Here is a 19,978-nt window from a genome sequence, read left to right as displayed (position 1 = left end):
GGCTTTAGTTTCAGGACTGGCATGTTACCTTGTATGCAGTGTGAGTACCTGAGTTTTCTGGGCCTGAGCTGGGGCAGGGGAGAGATTCTGGAGGCTAACGGGGCCCCTTAGGGGATTGCCCTGGGGCCAGGTCACGAGAGAAGATGCTAAGGTTCAGCCAAGAACACAGCTGCCTCCTGGCTGTGTGACCTATAGCAAATCACTTGAGCCACCCTGAGCCACAATTTTATTATCCATCAAGTAGGTATAGTAACCACGGGTCAAGGCTGTTGAACATATAAGGAGCACACAAAATGATTATCGAGGGCCCACCATGTACCAGGCTCTATTCCAGGCATTGAGGATACACCAGTGAACAAAAGACAAAAATCCTTGCCTTCATGGAACTTACGCTGCAATGCGGGGTGACAAAAAATCATGAAGTAAATGAGCCAGTGTGTTAGAAAGTTAGGGAGATAAAGTGGCGAATGGTGCAGGGGAGCTGGGGTGCGATGTAATTGTGAACAGTGGTCAGAGAAGGTCTCTGAGGAACTGGTGTTTGCACAAAGACTTCCAGGAAAAAGAGGAAGAGAGTCGTGAAGATACCCTCAGAGAAGAGCATTTTAGGGAACTAGCAGGCTGAAGCAGGAACATGCCTGACATATTTTTGGAACACCAGGGAGGCCTGTGTGGCTGGAGAAGAGTGATTGAGGTTGAAGATAAGGTCGGAGAGGTGCTGGGAGGGCAGATTGGTCTGTGAAGGCCACTCAAAAGACTCTGGCTTTTTTTATACGAGAGGCAAGTTGCAGCTGTAGAGTTTTGAGCGAGATGTAATATGGTCTGACTTATGTATTAAAAGGATCCCTCTGGCTCTTGTGTTGAGAATAGACTATGTAGGGCGGGGAAGATGGGAGGTCACGGCAACCAGGGGAGATGTACCAGAGACCTGGAGCAGGGTGGTCGATGTGGAAATTGCACTTGGGATATACTTGGAAGGGTTTGATGGATCCTGATAGATCGTTAGTGGGTGTGGGGGAAATAGACAAGTCAAGGATGCTCATACAAGTAGAGAACTTGAAAGGCATTTAGCCCAGGGTCCAACACATAGGAAGTGCCTGGTCGCAGTTGCCACTACCATTGCTGGTACCCATCTGAGAGGGGCTGGGTCACCTGGCAGGGGCCAGCTGGGAGGTGGCATGGGGGTCTGGGGCACATGCACCAAGCAGTATAACTGAAGATAGGATGAAGCCCTTAGAGGCCGGCAGAATGCCTTGGGGAATGGGGGCAGTCAGACACAAAGGAAGTGGATAGATTCAGAGGAATGGCCTGGGAACTGTGCACTTTGGGCTCTGGTGCTTTTTCTGTGCTATGTAGCAGACTCCCGATGAGCTGTGGACTGGACTCAGAGATGGGATCAAAATCCCATTCAGTCATGGGGCTACCACCTGGATGAGCCAGGCACCATCCCCCAGTGACCTCCAGGACTCAGCTTCCCCTGGCCACAGTAGGTCGGCTAGTATAGGCTGGGCTCGGCAAAGCTGATTGGCTCTGCTCCCCATGTTCCTCATCCTCCTGGGACCAGCCCTGTCTTCTCCCAGTGATGGCAGGGATGTGAGAGGGCAAGCCTGATCTGGCAGGCAATTTTCAAGCCTTCAGGCACGTCAGGACCTCCAAAATCCCAATGGCCAAACCCAAAGTCAACGTATGAGGAAATAGACTCCATCTTTTTAATGGAAAGAACTATAAAGTCACATTGCAAAGGGTGTGGATACAGGGAGGGTGACAATTTGGTGTGTCCTCACCCAGAGTTACTTCTGGCTCTGACCCGCCCAAGCCAAGAGAGAGGGGATCATTCTAGAAGGACCCCATCCCCAGTCACAGATAACAACTTAAACTGTTTTTCCTCTTACCTCCTCTCTAGTCAAGAAGCAAATTGAGTTGAAGTCTCGAGGTGTGAAGCTGATGCCCAGCAAAGATAACAGCCAGAAGACATCTGTGTGTAAGTGTCTGCCTGCCGAGCCTCTCACTTGGGGTCAGACCTGCTGGCGCTGTGACCGCGGGGAAGCCAGATGATGCTGGAATGATTTCCCTTCAATCCTGCCTCCTTCTGTCCTGGGTTCTGCACATGGATATGCTGACCTATGGGCCAGTGAGCAGCCCCAGGGTCTGTCCTTTGCCTTCTCCTCCCCCTCCGCTCCCCACTTCCCTCCTTCCTCCTCTTTCTCCCTCACTTCCCATTGTAACTGCTGTCCAGGGAGTCATTACTGCTACATTTCTCTCTTTATTTTTCCTTTTGATCACTTCCACCTGCTAAGACAGTCCTCTTTCTGTTCCTTGCCTGGGAGTCAGTCACCCCCAGCTGGGATCTTGGAGGCTGCAGGGGCCCAAGTCCAGCTCCCAGGACAAGACCCTGCACCAGGGTCCCTGGATCTGGCAGGGCAAAGAGCCGGCTAGAGGGTAGGCTCCTGTGCTCAAGCCTGTGGGGCAGTGCTGGGGTCTCTGTGCTTGGCCATGGGAAGATTTTGTCTATGGGAACATGTTTCTGCTATTGGTGTTTGAAAGATAAAATCCCAATGGCTGGGGAATGGGCTGGAATGTCACCCTGGAAACAACGGATTAGAGCCTGTGCTAATGGGCTCTTAGACTAGAGCATAAGAAGGGGTTCAGGAAGGTTCTGGGCCACCCCAGAAGGCCGGACGTGAAAGCACTGGAGATTTTCCAAAGAATCCAGTTTTGTTCGAAGGTGAGTGTAGAGAGTTTTCCCTGGTCTGGGACCCCCCAGAAGACTGGCCTTCTTCTGCTCTACCTCCTCTGCCCTTCCTTTGCCTTTCTGCGTCTCTCTCCCTCCATTCCCCTCCCTCCTTCTTCTGCATCCTCTCTGCTGTCCGCTCCTTCTGTTTCTCCCCTTAGTCTTAACCTCCTTTCACCTCACCTCTACATGCTCCCTTGCCTTGAGGTGCTGGAAGTACTTCCTGAGAGGGATGGAGAGCAGCCGGTGGTGGCTCCAGAGCTGTGTGCAGATGTGGGCAGGGAGCAGGGGCGGGGCGGGGGTGGGGGGAGAAGCTGCGACCGAACTGGGCCTGGCTGTGGCATTTTCTCTGGTCTTTCAAGTCTCCACTCTCTGTCTCTGGGGACCATCAGCTCCTACCATTCTGGCCTTGATGGCAGAGGGCAGCCAGGAGCCCTGCTTCTGTGGTGGGCTAGAGGAGCAGGGGAAGGGGGTGCGGAGAGCCAAGGGTTAGGCCAGGAGTCTGCAGAGCAGGCTCCAGCCACGGCCCTGGCCCTCACAGGCTCATTGTTTCTGTAGCCACAGGAGAGCACACGAACTGAGGTCAGCATGAGTTCATTTCAGACTTTGCCCCGGAGCCAGAAGCAAACTTCAGGGAAATGGCCCAGAGTTTGGAGAGCAGGTTTTTATCCCAGTGTGTTTTCAGGTGACTGTGGTACCCCAGGCACTGGCGTCTCAGGTTCCAAATCTGTGAAATGGGATGCAAAACCTTACCCTCCCTTCTTCCCAAGGGTGCTGTCGGATCTCACATGGGCCATCTTGACCTAGGACTTAAAGAGGTCTGTGAACTAGCTAAAAACTACATGTGATAGTGTGAGTGCATTTGCGGGGGGCAGGGGGCGGGGCATGCTTTTCAGTAGCTACTCAGAGGTGCCGGAAGCTCTCTCAGAAAGATGAAGAAATCTTACTCTAACGAAATAATGCAGAAACTCTGGAAAAAAAACATACACTTCTCTCTACTACAAGACACTGGTCTCCGTTCTAAGATTTCCTCGGGGAGGGATGGGCACACAGCTCAGCTGCCAAGGAGGCACCACCAAATGTCTGCAGGTGTCCCGCCCTTTGTGTTCTGCCCACATTCCCTATGGACAGATGTCCTGAACTTCAGGCGAAGAGTGGGCCCCACTTACCTATCCTGGACCCCGCTTGCTGCCTTCACGAGGCGGTCCGTGGGCACCACCGACCCCCGGCCACAGCCATGACTGCCCATGTGTCCATGTCTCCTTCCCTTTGGGTGGGAGGCATGGCTGTTCTGAGTGTTGTGGGTTTGGGGGGTAAGGTCCACTTTCCCTTCTCTTCCATCCCTCTGTAGCCAACAGTGAATCAATAAGCAGCTGGTTTTGAATAGGCGGGGGAGGCTGGGATTAAGGGAAGAGAGGGGAAAGCCCTCTTGATGCCATAACTCAGTAAAGTGTTCATTGAGATTTACCTTTGCCTGTTTCCTGGGGAGCCTGGAAGTTCTTGCTCTCAGTCCTCCCAGGAAGACAGGGCCTCAGGGGCGGGGGGTGTGAGCACTTACCCCTGGGCTGGTTCCTTCCAGGATAGTGCCTGAGCCTTACTTCCAGGGGGCGGTTTAAGGAGTGGGGGGGCAGTGTTGGCTGCGCATGTGCAGGGCTGTGGTTGGGTACGTGCGTACTGCTGTGGCCTCTCCTCTCTGGTCCAGCTGCATCCCCATCCCAAAGCCTTTGCTCTGTCTGCTCCCTGGGTGGTTTGAGTACCGAGTGATAGGGCAGGAAACTGCTGTACCGTGTTAATGTGCTACCGGCTGGGCACGGTTCCCATGTGGTGGGCGCCGGGGACTTTGGGATGGGTGTGGTCTGTGGGCAGGGGTGAGTGGGCCAAGCCTGAGGAAGGCAAATGCTTAGCTGACAAGTCCTCAGTACTGGGTGGATCTCGGTGAGGCTGGCTTAGATAAAGCACACGCGCAGCTCAGGACTGACATCCTCATCTTCTTAAAACAGAGCCTTTCTGCCTCCCTGGGGATCCCAGAGGACCCGTTGTCTCCTTCCTTCCTATTGTTTGCAGAACACCGAGGCTCCAGGTAGCAGGAGCTTGCTCTGGGTTTGGAGACCGCACTTCCATCTTATTATCCCAGCCTGGAGGGTCCTGGACAGGAAAGTTTTGGAAGGAGAGGCTTAGCAAGGAAGGGGATGGTATAGGGCTAGTGCCCGCTGGGAGTGGCTGGCTTTACCCTGGCCCTATGGAATGTTGGAGAAGGGGAGGCTGCCCGAGAGGCCCTGAGCTCAATGTCAAATGGCCAGGAAGACACCGGGAGTCTGGCTTGTGTACAATCTGTCCAGATCCCCAGGTCCCCTTGGCCAGCCACACCCTGCGGTACCTGGAGGTTTGAACGGGGTCTACACCAGCCTTCTAACTGTAGAAATTTGCTCCAAACTCAGTGAGTCTAAGGTGGGGCTTCACAGGTCCCCAGGTGAAGAAATCCCTTGCTCCCTCCCCCCAACGAGTTAGTCTTCCATGACCCCTGGTTATTCTTTCTTCACCACGTCCACTCCCATCCCTTCACGTCAGTCCCCACCGCCAGGCACAACACTCCCCCGCTTGTCCCACAGGAACTGGCATCCCCCTGAGCATCCTACTGTGCCCTTCCCCCTCAGGACTCTTCAGTGGCTCCCCATCACTTTTAGGATCAGACTCTAACCCCTGAAAAGTCTGACCTCTGAAGCGTCACCCCCCACCCTTCCACGTCACTCAACGCCCTCTCTCCTATTCTGGCCACACTGGGCAACCCTCACGTTTGTTTCCATGTCCTCGCTTCACCCTTCATGCTCCTCTGTTTGTCTGAACTGCCATTCCTCTGTCACCATGTGTTCAAATCCTGCTGTCTCAGAGGATCCATGTTAAATGGCACCTCTACTAGGCAGCTTTCCATTCTTTTCAGCAACAGAAGATGGGTCTTCCCTTTCAATCTCCCTGTGGCTGCCACTTTCATCACTTCCCCATCGTGGTTCTGCAGTTTGTTTCTATTTCACATCTTCACTTGGCTGGGAGCTCCTTGAGGACAGTGGTCATCTCTGACATCTGACCGTTGCATCTCCTGTGGTATCTAAATTAGGGTCTTGTACACACTAGGTGCTCAATTAATGCTTGCTGTGCACTCATGTGCGGGAATGAGTGAGTGGGTGAGTGGGTGAGGACTGGAGCCGTTGCTCATATTGTGGGGCATTGAGTGGGTAGGAGGCACACGAGCCAACTCAGAGAATGTCGCTGCAGACCCCCCGTCATCTCTGTCTTGAGGGTGCTGTTGGGATCATGGGATTGGCGAGGCCTTGAATGGAAGTCCTCTGGCCAAGCTGTGTGCCTGGCCCCAGCTCCTGGTCATCCCGAAAGCCAGGAATCCAGGGGTGTGAGAGAGTTCCAGCCTCATGAGTATGAGCATCTCGAGAACAGTAAGCCAACAGGGGCTGGAGGGTTTCTACCCTGTCCACTGGAGACAGGAGAAAACTGTGTGTATCCGCCGCCCCTGACCAGGCTTCTCCTTTGGCAGAGATGACTTTGCACATGGTTGTGTAAACAGAACTCGGGTGCTGGCAAGTGTGAGAGCATCACACCATCTGCCAGAACCACCGCCGGGGCCATCTCCGCTGGTGCCCTTGGCCGGTGGCATTGGACAGGGGGTGCTCTGGTTATTGCTTACTCAGCTTGAGAAGGCGTCTGATGGGAAGAGCTTTCTTGGCAGAAATATCCACTTTTGAGCTAAAGTCCCTGCTTTAAACCTCAGACTGCAGCTTTCTCGTACATTCTTTACCGTTCCTGATCACACATCCACCTTTTATTTAACTTTCTTTGAGTCATTTCTCCATTGGGGGCTGAGGTTGGGGGTGATCATCCCATCTAGAGTCACCACCCCTGGATCCGAAGCACAGGGTGAGGAGGTCACCGGGGGCTGAGGGCCGTCCACCTCTGGTCGCTGGGGTGGGATGAGGGAATGGGGTGGTTGCTGGTCTGGGGTGCCTGCCTCTGATCCCAAATGCTCTTGATGAATTTCACTTGGACTTGGCTCGCAAAGGAATTTGTCAAAAGCACCTCCCCACCTTACATGCTCGTAAAACCTGAGCCCAGGAGACCCCACAGCCCCACACAGCCGCACGGAGCAGGGCCTCATTCTGTCTCTGTGTCCACCCCCCACCCTGAGCCACTGCCCTAGCTGTGCCTTCCTGTGATTACCCATCTCTGTTTGTGCTGTTTTTTGCCTTGTAGTAACTCAGGTTGGTGTGTCCCAAGGGCATAATATGTGTCCAGACCCTGGCATACCTGAAAGGGGCAAAAGACTAGGCTCGGATTTCAGGTAAGACCTGTTCTGGAACTTTCTGACTGCAAGAAGGGTGGGTGGCCTGGTTTGGGGGTGGGGGAGACAGGGGCTGATCTTCTTAGAGGTACAAAGCAGAGGACAGTGTGGATTCAGGAACAGACACTTTCTGAGGAAGAACCGTGGCCTCTGGCATTCTTTCCTGGGCCAGTCCTGGGAAGACTGCCTGTAGCCTTAAGGAGAAGGGAAGGGCCACAGCCTGCCAGCGTTAGCCAGCACACCTATCCCTGGGGTACAAGAACTGCCCTCATCAGTAATGATGTGATAGCAGGCAGCTTATGTCTCCCATAATCTGGAGATCCAGGGGCCCAAGATGGTGCATCTTGCAGAGTTTCTAATAATCAAGGCATCTTCCCATAATCCTCCATTTTCATTAACGTGTATGGGTATCATCCGCCCACTCTTAGCTGTCCTAATTGGTACTTATCTTAGAGCATGACTGTTTTGCTCAAAAGTCACCTTTTAACTCAATCCTAAAACCATTAAATGGTCCAAAAAAAAAAGACGATAAGGAGCAGATGTTCCTTTCAATGGAGACTTTAAGTGATGAAACAGTGGAGTAGAGATTAAAGGCCAGAGGAGAAATAACGTTCGGTGTGGTACTTCTCTGTGGAAACGGGAAGCACTTGGGTGGGCCCGGCAGGCCCAGGGCTGAGCTCACAGACACGCCTTGTCTCCCAGGTTAGGATCCAGCGTCCAGTTCACCTGCAGCGAGGGCTATGACCTGCAAGGGTCCAAGCGGATCACCTGTATGAAAGTGAGCGACATGTTTGCGGCCTGGAGCGACCACAGGCCAGTTTGCCGAGGTGAGGGCACCCTGGGAAAGGGAGGCTGGCCAGGAGCTGGGCTGCGTGTGCAGGATGGAGCCCAGCTCCTGGTCCCTGAGGTCCAGGCTCTCATCCAGACGGGCCCGCCTCACACTCAGTGCTCCCCAGGCCTTGGGCTCTGGGTTCATTGGCTAATTAACTTACTACATTTAGTTAGCATCTTCTCATATCACGGCCTGTACTAGGATCGGGAGATACAGAGGTGGGGACGAGAGACATGGCCCCTGCCCTGCATGGACCTTACAGTCTAATGGGGAAGACCCATTGTAGCAGGTTGCTAACTCGTTGCACAAAGACATCACAGCTATACCTAGATGGGAAGGGAGGTCACCTTGTATGATGCCACCCCGAATCTCTTCATTATAACACATACACACCCCAAACCCTCCTTCTTAATGCCTTTGTTTCTTTCTACATACTCAGCAATAAACAGACCTATCAACTCTAGAAGAATGCTCTTAGCGAGGAAGGAGCAATGTGGACCATGATATCAGAACACTTCTCCGTGGGAATCTTCTAACCCCACACACATGGTCGTCTTGTTCTCAAACGCCCTGCCACCCACATCCTCAGCTATCACATGGACTGAGGCTGGCCTGGCCTAGCCCCCATCCCCCAAATCTTAAAATAGTATCCTGAACGTTTTCCTTCACTGGGACAGGACAGCAGCTGCCTGTGTGGTAGAGAAGCCCCTGGCCTCATCCCCCAGGACAACATTAGCTGGCTTTTAATTTTTACTCTCCGTGTGCATCTCTCTTTTGTTTGTGCACATGACTGGAGATGGGTTCCTGGCGCAAGAGTAAGCAGCCTCTCCGGAGTTTGTGAACAAAGCCAACAGTTGCTCTTTTTTTATTATTATTTATTTATTTGTTTTAAGAGAGAAAGAGAGCACAAGTGAGTGAGGGACAGAGAGAGAGAGAGAGAGAGAGGGAGACAGGGAGAGAGAACACAGGGCCCAGAATGGGGCTTGAGCTCACCCGAAGTGAGGCTTATGCTCACCTGATGTGGGGCTCAAACTCACACACGGTGAGATCATGACCTGAGCCAAAGTCATCTGCTTAACCGACTGAGCCACCCAGGTGCCCCAACAGTTGCACTTTTGAGTGCCCCTTTGGAAAAGGAGGTGCACCGCCCACCATAAAGTTATATTTTGGATCCTTCCTAGTTTGAGAAGGAGATGCTTTGCCTCTCTCCAGGCTTACATACCAGGATGAAATTTATGCACAGAAAGGGATCCAGGAGAAAGGGCTTGGGGTAGAGCTGAGACCCACTTCCTTTTTTTCACGTGTTGATGAGTAATCTTGGAAGAGGGTCATGAAAACCCCCTTGAAATAAGCCTTAAATGTATTAATTCTCACTCAAGTTTGAGGCAGCCATGAGCCACAATTAATAATGTACTGATCTTGGCTATATCATCTCAACGATTCCACTTAGCTAAAATATTTTTAAAAGCAAACCAAAGAAGAATCGTTAAGTATAACTCTCAGCTTTGCCACCAGCTAGCCATGGGCAATTTGGCAAATCATCTATTTTCCCTGAGCTTATTTTCTTACCTGTAACTGTAGATGATGGTACCTACCCTGCCCATCTTGTGTTAATGTGGTCAGATGGAGTTGTGGATATGGAAACATGAATGAATCGAGAAGAGCTTGACAAGGAAATGAACATCCTCACTCTGGAACACCAGCTCTATAGGGCAAGGACTTTTGTTTTGTTCACTTGCCTTGAACAGGGCTTGGCACATAGTAGGTATTCCATAACATATGCTGAATGGATGATTGAATTAATGAATAATCAGATAGCAAACACTCCATTTCTAGGGAGCCAAGAAACCAGCTGTATAGAGAGGCATAGAGTTATCAAGTCTGAGGACCAAGGGAACCTTGGCCAATCTGTTCTTTCAAAACTCCTTTTGAGGAGCCAGAATAACAATGCCTTTAGGCAGTAGTGGAATCTGATCTCTCCCAAGACCTTTTCATTGGTGAACGACTATTCTCTTAGTAACAGTGGTAGTTTACATGACTTTGCCCGGGGTAGGGAAGGGCTGGTGTTTCAGAAGGAAGTTCACAGTCGAGTGGTCCACTTATCTTTTTCTCCAGACATGTTGTGTGGCCCACTCAGGTCATCTCCAGTGATTTTGACACACTGGACTCTAAATTCTCCACCATACTGTTAACTGAGCTTTTGCCTAAGCTTTACACATCCGTTCTCATTTCCTACTCTGCCCCTGGGAAGCGGAGGAAAATCATGGAAAACAAAGCCAGTCAGAACTGCATTCAAATCCAACCATCACCACTTTTTAGCTGGGTGTCCTTGAACTAGTTTCTTCTCCTCTCTGAATCCCCCGCCCCCCCGCCCCCCCCCCCCCACCCCGCTCTCTTTCTGCTAAAAGGCAAGGATTATAGACCATGACTCCATGGCATTACCGTGAGGACTAGAGGAGGTGGTGGCTTTGAAAGCACTCCCTGGGAGATGATCCTGGTGTGCCTGCGAGGCTTGTGCACACTAGTGTTTAGTTTCAGTTTAGTTTCAGCGGCTGAGTTCTGTCTGCACACAGCTTCCCCCGGCCTGGGAGCACACCCTCAGCCTCTACGGTTCACAGATTTTTAGAAGCCTCTTCCCTCATGGTCTTGGCCAATCTTCCTGCAATCACACAGCTCGGGAGGCACACAGACTTTGATGTAGATCACAACTCTGCTGCATTAGCTTGCTGGCCCTGGGCAGGTTCCTGCATCATTTTTAGCCACAGGGCCCTCACTTGTGAATTAAGAAAACAAAACCTCCTCTCCCTAGTGATGGCGAAATTTAAACAAGCCATTTTATGGAAGGTGACCAGCACCCACTGTGGTGGAGAGGGGATTCTCAGCCCAGGTTAGAATGCCACTACCCCCTCCTGTTTTCTCTCTCCAGGGTCATTGGAAAGCAGGAAGAGATAGGCAGACCCTCCTGGGTTTGGACTTGGATGGCCTCCCCTCCGGCTTTCCTGAAGGCCAAGGGCTGAGACAGATATGAGATTCAAGGGTTCCTCTTATTTTGGCCGTTTTGAAAGTTTTTCCTTTTAAAAAAATTTCTTGTTTTTAATTAGTTAGAATTACTATCATAATTGTAATATTTTGTTGAAGTTTAAGTGAACCCCACTTTAAGAATAAAAAGGGACAAAACTCTTTGAATTCCAGGATAGCTCCACTAATAAGCAGGTTATCAAAAAGATCATATTCTAAAGAGGATTCACCACTAATAACAGTGGTATTATTTTTCCTCTAATGCATTTAAAATATGATTTGATTTTAAATATTCATTTTCCACACAATTAATTCTACTAAAACATGGGGCCTGGCAAATAATAGGTTCTCAACAAATGTTGAAGGATGACCTGAATGAACCGGTGATTGAAATGAATGAGCAATATAGGACTGTGCCCTCATTTTGAAATTTGAAATTAGGTATTCACAGGTTTTTCTTTTCTTTCAGTCCCACCAAAGAAATAAGTTCCCAAAAAAAAAAAAAGAAGTTTCTAATTTGACTCCTAGACAAGTTTGATCATCCAAAGTACACTGAGGTCAACGTGAAACCTACTCATTCCCTTCAGCCCCAGATAGAGGCGGGGTCATAAAATATAGAGCTCGTAGGACTTATTTTACATACAGAGCCCAATATTTAAAAATAAGCTTTTGCAGAAGCCTAATAAATAAAACAGATACAAATGGAGCTTCTTCCATTGAAGTAGGGGAAGGGGATTTGGGGCTTCCCCTTCCCTCTGAGCAGCCTCTAGGCTACCTCAGAGGGACCCTGAGGCTCTAGGGAACACTGTTTGTAAGCCACTAATAGAGTGAAGAGGACCAAATTGACAACCAGGAGACCTGGAGGCCTGGTTTCTTGTGACTACAAATCGGTGTTGACAGAGAATAGGAACTGAGTACCAGCCCCAGATGAGACACAGTTAGTGAGCCATAGAGTAGACACTTGACAGAAAACCATACATTATTTTTTTTCCTGTGTGGGAAAGTCAATTATTTGCTGTACAAATATATATGTATGTACATACATATATATTTACACATACTTGCATATCTGTTTAGAAAAAAAGCCTTTTTGGTGGATAGAACACCTGACTCAAGACTCAGAGACCTAAGTACAAGTTGCAGCCTTGCTGTTAACATACCATATGGCACAGGGAAAATGACCAAAATGCTCTGAATCATCTCCCTCATTCTCAGAAGATGGGAGTGGAAGATGGGAGTGAAATGTGGGAAATATGACACAAATCGGCGGAATTAAATGCCATGAAAATTAACAGGTGGCTGTCTTCCTTCTTGGTGGCCTTCACTGGACCAGCTTCTCAGGCCCACTCCTTAAACACTAATGTTGTTCAGAATTCTGTTTTCATCCCCTCTTCTCCTGTCCCCTCCCCTCTCTCTCCTCTACCACTCCTACCCCTACCTTCCTCTCCTCTCCTTTGTAGTTATTACCCCTAGGTGATGTACTGACTGTGCCAGAATATATGTATATATACATATATATATATATATGTATGTGTATATATATTCGTACATATGTGTGTATATATATATATTCGTACATATGTGTGTATATATATATATTAATGATAAAGCTCCCATTTATTACACCATTTATACTTGTATAAAGCATTGCAGTATGCATTTTTCATAATTTATTTGTGAAGAAAGTGGAAATATCCATATTTTATGTTTAGCTCAAGCTTAGAATGGTCAACCTTCTTGCCCAAGGTAATAAAGCTAATGGGTTGAGCTGTGATTCAAATCCTGACGCCAAAGTCTCTATCCTACTTGAAAATGGCACCTGGACATCCTTTGGAGTCAGTATACTGGATGGAACCACATAGAAGAACACCCTCTTCCCCCACTTTTTAGTAACTTTTATTATGATTTAATTGTAAACTCACAGACAATTTTCAGGAAATGTGCAAATGTACATTCTTTACCCAGATTTAGACAACTAATTTTGAGGAGTTGATGAACAAGAAGGAGGCTGAGAAGGATCAGTCAGAGAGGTAAGAGAAGAGCAAAGAGGCAACACAGAAGCCAACAAATGTGAGTTTCACAAAGAGAGCAGGAGCTGTAGGGTCAGATTCTCCAGAGAGGTCAAATGTAGCAAAGACCAGAAACCAACGCATAGGGTTAAGTGGCTCAACTGAGTGGCAAATGTTTGAAGTTGCCTCCGTGAGACATTGTCAAAGAAGAACACAGATAAGGGAGAGGGCTAACTTGCACTGAAGCTTCAATTACCATGGAAACCATGAATCTACATGGTAGAATTCATCAATGGCAGATATAAGACTATTGAGGGTGTAAGAGTATTGAGGTCCAGACTGGGTAGTGAAGGAAGGGCCAGGTACGGATCAGTAGGCAGGGAGAAATGAGGGAGCCAGAGGGCTGGAGGGGCCTATGTTAGGACAACAGGAGCATTGAAACCTAGTAACTCTGCTGCATATAGAGGCGACAGGGGAAAGAATGGAATGATGGAGTTTAAGATCTCACAGGTGGACTCTCCTAAGTCCCAGAACAGCAGGCCCTGGCTACGCTAATGGACATGGTTGACCTTGGGCAGGGACACCAGATCTCATGAGGAGAGGCTGGCCTCTGAAAGGCAAAGGAGCCATCTCTCTGTTGAAATCTGAAGGGAAGAAGTAGATGAGCACATAAGCAGACAAGAGTGCAGATTTGGGGGCTGAGAGAGAGGCTATGCCCACCAGATGTCCTCTGTTTCATCCACAGAGGCTAAAGCAAGGTCATCAACTGATAGTGTGGGGAGGCTAGGGGAAGGGTGAGAGGTATGGGGGCATGTAGAAGGCTTAAGTCTTTGAGAAGAGTGTAGAGCTAATGGCAGAGTCACCGGGCAATATCTAGGATTTTTGGGGTGGGTAATCATGAATTAATAGTGGTATCAATCTTCCTATTCATGTGCCTTTCCTTTAGCAAAGATCTGTTGTATGGGGACAGGGCCTGGAGAATGTAGGTTGAGAGTTCATTCATGATTGCTGTCATCCAGGCTGATAAAAGGAAAAAGGAGCAAGAGACTTTGGTGGGTCTGTAAGAAAATGATCATAATGGTGGACCGTGGAATCAAAGTTAGATAAGGACAGAAGAGAGGATGGGGAACTTATGGCTAAAGAGAAAATGTTGGTGTCTGTGGGGTGAGATCTCAGTGAAGATCAGAGGAGAGTTTCTTAGGGGGTCCAGCAAACATTTGCGAAAGGAAATACTGGGGGGTGGGAGAAAGCTCTCCACTGCAGAGGGCTGCAGGGGAAACACCAGCCTGGGGAGAAGGAGACAGGCTTCAGTCAAGGCAGGAGGTAGATGGGAGGTTTCGAATGATGTTGCAGCTACCAGTCAGGGTTTGTTTGCCTTGGAATTGGTGCTGGGAACCTGGTTTGAGAGGCCTGGGGAAAGGGCAGAAAGGAAGGTCAGTAGCAGGAGAGGTGGGGCAAGGCAGCATGGAATAGGGTGGGAATAAGATTTGGGGAGAAGACCGAAGATCAGAGGCACTAGCATCTGGAGTAGCTCCCTTTCCGGTGCCTAGTTGTTTCAGTGCCAGAATTGGCTCTGGATCCCGGTGGTATCTCCCTAAGCTCCCCTAAGCTCCCCTGGGTTGCTATCTGTATAGCTTAGGCATGAAACGTCCTGGAGAAGTCTCTCATAGAAGTTATCCAGAAGAACATTTGATAGGAAAAGGCAGATAGAGAAACACAAACATGTGTTTATTCATTTATTCGGACCTTGTCCGAACACCTACCATTTTGCCAGCCTGTGTGGGTGGCATCGATGAGCTGTCCCATTTGTCAGTGGGATCCCAGGGTCTGGCTGCTCAGGGGGATGTCTGTCTGTCCACAGACCCCCTGACCCTATCCAGACAGCAGAGGGGAAAAGTGCTCTATTCTGAACCTATCTTAAGGTGCCCCGTGTTAACTGTCTGCACATTGTAATATTTAAGCCCTTCAAGCCCCTTAGAGTGGTAAATGCCTTTTTGACCTGTTCTCTCTAATGATCTTCAGCATGTTTCAACAGAATGCAAACACATCTAATTTTCAGAAACAAGTACAGGATAAATTGAGTCTGAAGCTGAGGGCTTTTGAGGCAACAAAAACTGACTTTCCAGAGGAGGTATAAATGGTGCTTGCTAGTGGATCTGTAGGGATTTCCTGCAGGGCTAGGGTTCTAAAGCCCCAAGTCCTCTTTGCAAGGGTGGGTGGGATCATGGTTTTGGTTTTGATGGTCTTCTTCTAATTTGGATAGTAATGAATCCTATGTAAAGAAACCGAGGAAAGTAGGAAAAAGATCTTTGGCCTTGAGAAAGGAATGAACATGGCATCAGGAGTCCGACAGTCCCCTTTGTTGAATTTTGATGATGTCCCAGGATCTGAATGAGTCTTCACATCCAGTATCTCATCTAATTTCATCCTCACCATGCCTTGATGAGGTGGTATCACTAGCCCCATTTTACATATGAAGTAGGATCAGAGAGGCTTTCCAACCTAACCAGGCTTAACCAACCGGCAAATGGATTTAAAATCCAGAAGGCTAAGCTGGTAAATTCCACAGCCTGTGCTCTCCTCCTCATGGTGGGCTGCCTTCAGGCCCAGTTGTATCGAGTACAGTCTGTGAGTCTAAGAGTTTCCCAGCACAGAATTACAGGCACAGTCAGATGTACATGAAGGGAATGGAGTAAAGGGTTCCCCTAGGGCTTTGTTCAAACTTGACTCAACCGCCATTGGAGCTCATGAGAGAGAAGATCCTTCAGGTGCAAGACCAGGGTGAGCCACCAGAAGGAACATCCTTGCTGAAGGCACTGAACTCATAGAGAAGGAGCAATTCTGAACCATGGCCACTTACAGATCACCCTCTGGCAGCATTCGCTCCACTTGATTGTAGCTGATTTCATACCTATTTCCTCCACTTGCCAGTGGCCCTTCCGAGAGGAGGAGTTGTGTCCTAGATATTTTTCTCTCCCCACACTCTGCCCGGCCTATAATAGGCACTCAATAAATGTTGGAATGAGTGAGTGCAGGAATGAGTGCATGAAATGAGCAGATTAAATATGTCCAGGGGCTGTGGAACCTGCGTCCCAGGCCCTGGAAGGAAGGCTTTCCTGGGAAAGGTTTATCATGGCCGTTATCCACATGCAGAGAGGAGCCCTAGGATATTTTGCCCCATCAGAGGAAACCAGGTTTGACACCACTTTCATTTTATATACTTAAGCTTGTTGAATTTGCCCACTATTTCTTTACTGTTAGGCACTTTGCCTACAATTAGGATAAATTGCCATGTGGGCAGCAACAGAACAGACTCATAGAACTCTTTATTAAAATAGCTGAGCGCTAACATTGAAGAATGATGTGGCCAGAACCAAAGAACACGTTTTTAAAGGAGGCAAACACCTAGGTACAATGTAGTACCTTAACTGTTATCAATCACTACTTAATCTAATTAGTTTAGAAGCTATTTTAAAGAGCTTAATTAGATTAAGCTGTGATTGATAACACTTTATATCTACTTGAGTAGAGCACTTCTTCTAATTCACCTTGAATCTTTATGCTTCCAGTCAAAAGCCTGTTTCAGACATGTGCTGAGCGTGGGGAAGGAGTTGGGAAGTACTTGATTAGCACTGAAATCACTCTGGGTGCCCAGCGCCAGGCTGAGCTGGGGGCCTTAGCAGAGTCCTTGGGTGCAGACATTCTGAGACCTCATGGGGTGGCCTTGACAGGGACATCCTGAGATTCTACTTCAAAGAGGCTGAGAGCAAATGGGGACACACAGACAGGTCAGCAGTGCAAGGGGTGAGCCGCTTAGCAGGCCCATAGGTGCCTGGGGCCTACCTGGCTTTAAGTCAACATGGGGAGTACTAGTCCATACCCTCTTGGGGGAGACGAGCTGCGCAATCACAGTAGGGTCAGGCTAGGGAGGCTTGCCTAGCCTGACCATGGAAGCTCATCATTGTCTCCAGAGCAGCAGGTGAGGACACGTGGGGCCTGCCCCTACCCCCATGTTCCTGGAACTGTGACTTTCCTTTGAGCCTGCTGAAAACTGGGGAAGGAAATAGGTAGCAGGTTATATTTGGGGAGGGGCTGTATAGACTTCAGGCTCTTCTGGCTCCAAGTAGGAGGTGGGGACGGGAACTAGATCTAGTCTAAACTAAGATGCTTGCCTTTCATCTCCTCTCTGCAGCCCGCATGTGTGATGCCCACCTTCGAGGCCCCTCAGGCATCATCACCTCCCCCAATTTCCCTATTCAGTATGACAACAATGCACACTGTGTGTGGATCATCACAGCACTCAACCCTGCCAAGGTAAGGCTGCCGGGGGAGGATGGGAAGTGTCCCATGGGCAGGGCCGGGCTGGGAACAGTTGGTCTACAAGGGGTTTCAAGCCTAGAACTTGCTTGTGGTAGATTCTCTTCAGGCAGTTCCTAAAAACTGTTTTTATTAAATATCAAGGAGTAAAATGCATAATTGTAAAATAGGAGTAAAATATAAAGAGCATCAATACAACCAACAACTGCATAGTCATCTCCCAACTTAACAAAAACCAGAGTTACCTTAGTGATTCATGTCCCTTACCAATCTCATTCCATTCCCTATCCCTCAGGTACCTTGACTGTGTACTTGTTATTCCTCTGCTTTTCTTTATAGTTTGCATGTCAGTGTGTATCCTTAAAAAACATTGTTTAGTGAGCAAGCATTTGGACTTTGTATAAACATAATCATGTTGTATGTATTCTTAATCAACTTGGCTCAAAATTGTGTCTCTAAGATTTATCTATGTTGGTGTGTGTACTTCTGAACCGCTGTATACATCTCTTTATATGTTTATTTCACATTTCGTTTTTTCCTGTGCAATGCCCTTTGTCCTCATAAATTTTACAAGTATCTGGCCAAAATCCACAAAATAACCTGTTTGAATCTGTATTTTAATTATGACAAAACTACAGATGAACTCGAGAAGAACTGATATCTTTATGATACTGAGTCTTCCAGTCCATGAGTATGGTACATCTGTTTCCGTAGGGCTTCTTTAATGGCTGTCAATAAACTTGTGTAATTTTTTTACACAAAAAAATTTTTAATCTGTTTACCTCTAGGTAGCTTTATTTATTGTTACTATTGTAAATCATATCTTTTAAAATTTCATTTTATCCCTAGTTGTTTCTAGTGTTTAGAAATACTATTAATTTTTATTCTTTGATTTTTTTTAACATAGCAACTTTTATAATAATTTATCTGTGAATTATTTGGGATATCTACAAAGGACAAAGAATGATGGTTTCATTTCTTCCTTTCTAATGTTTATACCTTCTCTTTTTCTTTTTCTTGCCCTAATGTATAATATCAATCCTGCAGTATAATATCAGTCATTGTGATTGACGGGCACACTTGTCATTGTTTGATGTTAAATAGAATGTTTTTATTTTATCATTAAGTATGATGTTTGCTGAAGTTTTTTTTAATTTTTAGTTTCTTTCTTACCCTAGCTTTCTAAGCACTTTTATTGTGAATGAGTGTAGAGTTTTATCAAGCACCTTTCTATATCTATTGATACAATCATGATTTGCTCCTTAATTTTCTTAGGGTGGTGAATGACATTGGTTGATTTGTCTAATATTAAACCAACCTTGCATTCCTGGGATAAACTCAAGTTGGTCTTTTAGTATTATTGTTAAAAATGCCTGATTTGCTAATATTTTGTTTGGTAATTTGCTTCTGTTTTGTTAGTGAGATTGGCCTTTGTTTTTCATATTAACCTTGCCAGGTTTTTTCATCAAGATACTGTTAGCCTTATAAAATGATTTGGCAAGTGTATCCTCTCTTTCTGTCCTGTGAAGTTATTAGCAAAGATTGGAATAACTTCTGCCCTGGAAGTTCTGTGGAGCTTTTCAGCAGAACTATCTGGGTTTGGTGTTCCTTTGTTGGAAGATTTCAAACTATAGATTTAATACTTTTAATGACCAAAGGACTATTAGGATTTTTTTTCTTCAGTCCCTTTTAGTAAGTTTTCAAACTTATTGGTCATAAAGTTGTGCATACTATCTCTTACTATATATATTTTATTCCCTCTTTTATTTCTAATTTTGTATCTTTTTAAATCAATATTGCCAGAGGTTTCACATTTTTTATTCTTTGCAAATAACCAGTTTTGGTTCCGTTAATATTTCTTTTGATGTATTTATTTTTTACTTCACCAATTTCTTCCTCCTGTTATATTTGGGTTTATTCTGTTATTCCTGTATTTAGCATGTTAATTTTGATGCTTAATTCATTATTTTTCAAACTTATTTAAGCATCTAAGACTATAAATTTCCCCCTGAGAACTATTTTGGCTACATTCCCACAGGGTTTTATATGTTGTATTTCTATTATACTTTAGTTAAGAATATTTTCCAACTCTATTATTCTTTTATCTTTTAACCATGAATTTTTTAGAAATATTTCTTAATTTTCAAGTAAAGGATTTTTCTAACTGTCCTTTTGTTAGTGATTCTAAAGCTCATGGTCAGAGACCATTGTAATTGAATCATTTGAAGTCTGTTGAGACATGCTTTTGGATCAGAAATGTCATTTTTCACATATATTCTTGGCGTGCTTAAAAAATAAACTGTATTTTGTAGTTTTTGTGTTCTAATATCTTCGTTACATAACCCTGTTAATTGTGCTTATATCTTTTATATCTTCATTGGTTTTGTCTTCTTGATCAGTCAACTGCAGAAGAAGGCATATTAAAATCTCCCACTATGATAGTAGTTTGCCTATTTTTCCTTGAAGTTCTGCCAGTTTCTGCTTTATATATTTTGAGACTGTGTTATTGGACATGCAAGTTGAGAATTATATATCTTGCTGATGAATTGAACTTTTTCAAAAATAGTTATATAATGACTCTCTTTACCTATAGTAATGTTTTTTACTTTAAAACTTTCCCCCCCATGCTATCCATCAAGCTTTTTGTTGTTGTTGTTGTTGTTGTTGTTGTTGCTGTTGTTGTTTTTGGTCAGGGGGAGGGTCGTTTAACAAATCTTTTCTGTTCTCTT

The 19,978-nt window shown here is 46.8% G+C and overlaps 1 protein-coding gene across 7 annotated transcripts in view; it reads left to right on the top strand.

Moving 5' to 3' along the window:
• Window positions 1–19,978, top strand: part of CSMD2 (CUB and Sushi multiple domains 2) — a 602,428-nt gene that overhangs the window by 295,916 nt on the left and 286,534 nt on the right. For 6 of the 7 annotated variants that reach the window (XM_086716389.1, XM_086716388.1, XM_086716391.1 and 3 more), the window contains exons 7-10: window positions 1,901–1,978; window positions 6,986–7,073; window positions 7,776–7,900; window positions 17,125–17,246. In XM_086716389.1, the coding sequence (XP_086572515.1) occupies window positions 1,901–1,978; window positions 6,986–7,073; window positions 7,776–7,900; window positions 17,125–17,246 (413 nt within the window). The remainder of the gene's footprint in view (window positions 1–1,900; window positions 1,979–6,985; window positions 7,074–7,775; window positions 7,901–17,124; window positions 17,247–19,978) is intronic. The other variant, XM_086716392.1, reaches the window with a different exon arrangement.

This window comes from Puma concolor, chromosome C1 (genome assembly GCF_028749965.1).
Source record: "Puma concolor isolate L17-30 chromosome C1, mPumCon1.1.hap2, whole genome shotgun sequence".
Classification (NCBI taxonomy): domain Eukaryota; kingdom Metazoa; phylum Chordata; class Mammalia; order Carnivora; family Felidae; genus Puma; species Puma concolor.
The sequence above is the reverse complement of the archived record's forward strand: the minus strand, read 5'-3'. Positions and strand labels throughout refer to the sequence as shown.